Here is a 3,193-nt window from a genome sequence, read left to right as displayed (position 1 = left end):
TTATTTATTATCTTGAAGCCGCATGCTGCATTTTGAACTGTCACCAAAGAAAATTAGACTAAAAGAAAAACTTCTATTATAGTAATATAAGGAAAACTTAATTTTCATTATTTCCTTGTTATTCAACCACGGACAGAAAAAACCATACCATAACGAATTTTATTTTTTATTTCAATTCTACATATCAAAATCTTTAATTTGTAGCATCTCCGAAGGAAATCGGACCGAAAGAAAAGTTCTTATTTTGGCAAGTGTTATTGCAAGTGTTATTGCAAGTTATTACAAGTGTTATTTTAACACCCCTTATAGTTTTATGTCAGGAAAACTTTTACAATAATATAAAACCAGAGGAGATTTTTTGACTATGTTACTAGGGAAAGAAATCACTTCAAAATAAGTTCAAAGAGCATCCCCTAAAGTTTTAAGGGAGGAGATCAATATTTCTCAAAAATTCAAACCGCAAGAGATTTTTTAATTGGGCTATGAAATAAAAAGTCAATGCAAAGCAAGTGCGAAAAGCATTCTATCCAGGAAAAGAGTTAAAATTTATGTAAAATGTTGTTTTAACATCCTTTAAAGATTAAACCAAGGAAATCGATAATTACACAAAAACAAAAATCACAGGAGACGGTTTCATTAAACTATTAAGGTGAGAAATCACTTAATAATAAACTGAAGAAACTTCCTTCAGCAGTAAAGCTTTTAAATTTATTTTTGAGACTTGCTTCAGCACTCCTTAAACATTTATCAAGGAAATCGCTGTTTTAAATAACTAAAATCACAAGAAATTTCAAATTAAACTATTAGGATAAAAAATCCGTTGAAAATAAGTGAAAGAAACATCATTTATTATAACAACCAAAACCACAGAAGATTTTGGGATTAGGCTATTAGGATGAGAAATGGCTTCGAACACAGTTAAGAAGGCGTCCCCCACCAGAAAAAGTGTTTGAACTTATTTTGAGTTTTACTTTAAAATTCCTAAAGGAAATGCAACAGCAAGGAAATCTACATTTCCTAACAACCAAACTGACAGGAGATTTTTTTTATTAAACAATTTGGAAACGAGTTGACAATGATAGCTTAAAGATTTTAATGAGTTATTGCCCGTATTGCCAGTTCTGATAATCAAGCAATCCAGCGGACGAATGAGGGGCATTAATGAAGTAAAAAGCAATAAAATCCTGAAGATTAATATTTTAATGTAAATTTAGTCCAAGCTTTACACCAAACAACTTAGCACACAACTTATAGAAATTCAGAGAGTGAATATGAGTATTTTAATCTCAGACATTGTGCTGAATTTCATCAGAAATCCAGTCATAAATGTCAAGATGATTAAGGCTAGTAAAAACATCCGGATATTTTCCAAATTCCCTTGCTCTCAGCACCGACATTATTCCAACCAGTTCAGGAACATATAGTGGAGGAATTCTGAGCACTAGGGGACCTCCTAAATCTCCTATGCAAGTGCCTCTTCTTAAACTGGTATCAAGAGTACAAATATTTCTATTTGTAATTGTAGCCCGACCCCAATAAATACGAATACACTCCTCCAGTGAAATTATCGGTAGTCGGACTTGCATTAATTGGTTCGGATATTGAGGTTCATGTCTGAAATGAATTTAAGTGTTGATTAGACAAAATCAAAAAATTATGGTATCCTAAAAATCAAATTTCGGAAATGAGTTTTTATATATTTTCGTGGGTGGTTAACCAGGTTTGAAATATTTTCGATAACTTACTCATATTGAGCTCCTGGTACCGTACATCCCCAGCCACTAAAAATACCATACACTATATGCGGTATAACTCCGGAAAATATTCTAATTGGTCTATTAGGACCAAAGTGAAAGTCAATATCTGGAGAAACTTCAATTAACGCTGTAAGAAAATAATTACTACAATTCGTTTGCAATCAATCAGAAAATATCTTTTACATAGAAGGAAAAAACATTCGAGGAATCACCTAATCTTTTATTGGGTTCAACTAGTGTTCTTTTTTTTATTGTGTGAAGATATCCGCTGTTTCTCATTGCTGACTCAGAGAGAATGGTGTACCGTTCTAGAGAGGCTGGATAAACACATTGATAAGGAGTTAGGATATGTACGGCCGATAATATAGTACCTGCGCATTCACTAATATTATCTCTTCGAATATTGACAATGTAAGGAACGGTTCCAATCGTAACTGGCCCATCTCCTTGCTTTCTTATATTAATTACACGCTTTTGACGAATGTGAAGATTTGAGGAGTCATCTGCAAGAATTATTTACATAAATTAATTGATTTGTATTTTTTATTATGGACTTCAGTGGCGTCACTATCTTCCCAGCTGCTACTTCTTCTGTTCTCATCAAGTCCACTCTCCTTTTTCACATTTTCTACACCCACTCTAATCATTACCACTTCCCCTCCTTTTCCTCTTATTCTCATTTCGCCACAAAGTTCACATCTCTCAAAAATCTCATCGGTTCCCTGTTTGCTACCCCTATGCTCTTTATTTTCACCTGTCGTTCTTTGTCTTTCTTTTCCACCTGTTTCCCTTGTCTCTTCATAACCTCCTCAACCCAACTAACTTCTTATCCGCTCCTGCCCCAGTACTTATTATTCTGCTTAATCCGCGAGCAACTTTATCTCCCTCTTCTTCTTATGAACATTTCTTTCCAACCCCTTTTTTATGCTGAATACAAAACTGACTTTTGGGTCTGTTAAGTTAGCAAGATCACTTTATCATGTTGAGTTTTTGAACATTGCATAATGTAGTGCTAATTTTGTGCTAATATAATACCTCATTAAAAAATATTGCGCTGTTTTCATTTGATAACCTGTGGTTGTGCTGGCATAACGTTAAGCTGGCACGGTCACATATCATATAATGAAAAATTTTCCTTTTTAATATTACATAATTAAGTGCTAATTTATTTATAATTTTGTACCACATTTAAAAATGTTGTGCTTTTTAGTTTTTTGGAAAAATCATGTGGATTCCTTTGACCGAAAGTTAGGCTGGCACGGCAACACATTAATCAATGGAAAATTCTCGTCTTTTAATATTTCATAATTTAGTGTTAATTTCGTGCTAATTTGGTACCACATTTAAAAATTTTGTGCTATTTAATTTTTTCGAAAAATCATGTGGATTCCTTTGGCCGAACGTTAAGCTGGCACGGGTATACGTGAAATAATGGA

The 3,193-nt window shown here is 33.3% G+C and overlaps 1 protein-coding gene across 1 annotated transcript; it reads right to left on the bottom strand.

Moving 5' to 3' along the window:
- Positions 1–1,286: 1,286 nt before the first annotated feature.
- On the bottom strand, positions 1,287–2,437 carry LOC117177114 (trypsin-like). The gene is made up of 4 exons (XM_033367611.1): positions 2,326–2,437; positions 1,970–2,260; positions 1,746–1,884; positions 1,287–1,614 (listed from the first exon to the last, which is right to left on the bottom strand). Exons 1-4 carry the CDS (start codon positions 2,435–2,437, stop codon positions 1,287–1,289), a joined length of 870 nt encoding a protein of 289 aa, XP_033223502.1.
- Between the last annotated feature and the right edge of the window lie 756 nt (positions 2,438–3,193).

Source organism: Belonocnema kinseyi, chromosome 1 (assembly GCF_010883055.1).
Source record: "Belonocnema kinseyi isolate 2016_QV_RU_SX_M_011 chromosome 1, B_treatae_v1, whole genome shotgun sequence".
In the NCBI taxonomy this organism is placed as follows: Eukaryota; Metazoa; Arthropoda; class Insecta; order Hymenoptera; family Cynipidae; genus Belonocnema; species Belonocnema kinseyi.
Note: the sequence above shows the minus strand (reverse complement) of the source record. Positions and strands in the feature narration are given on the sequence as shown.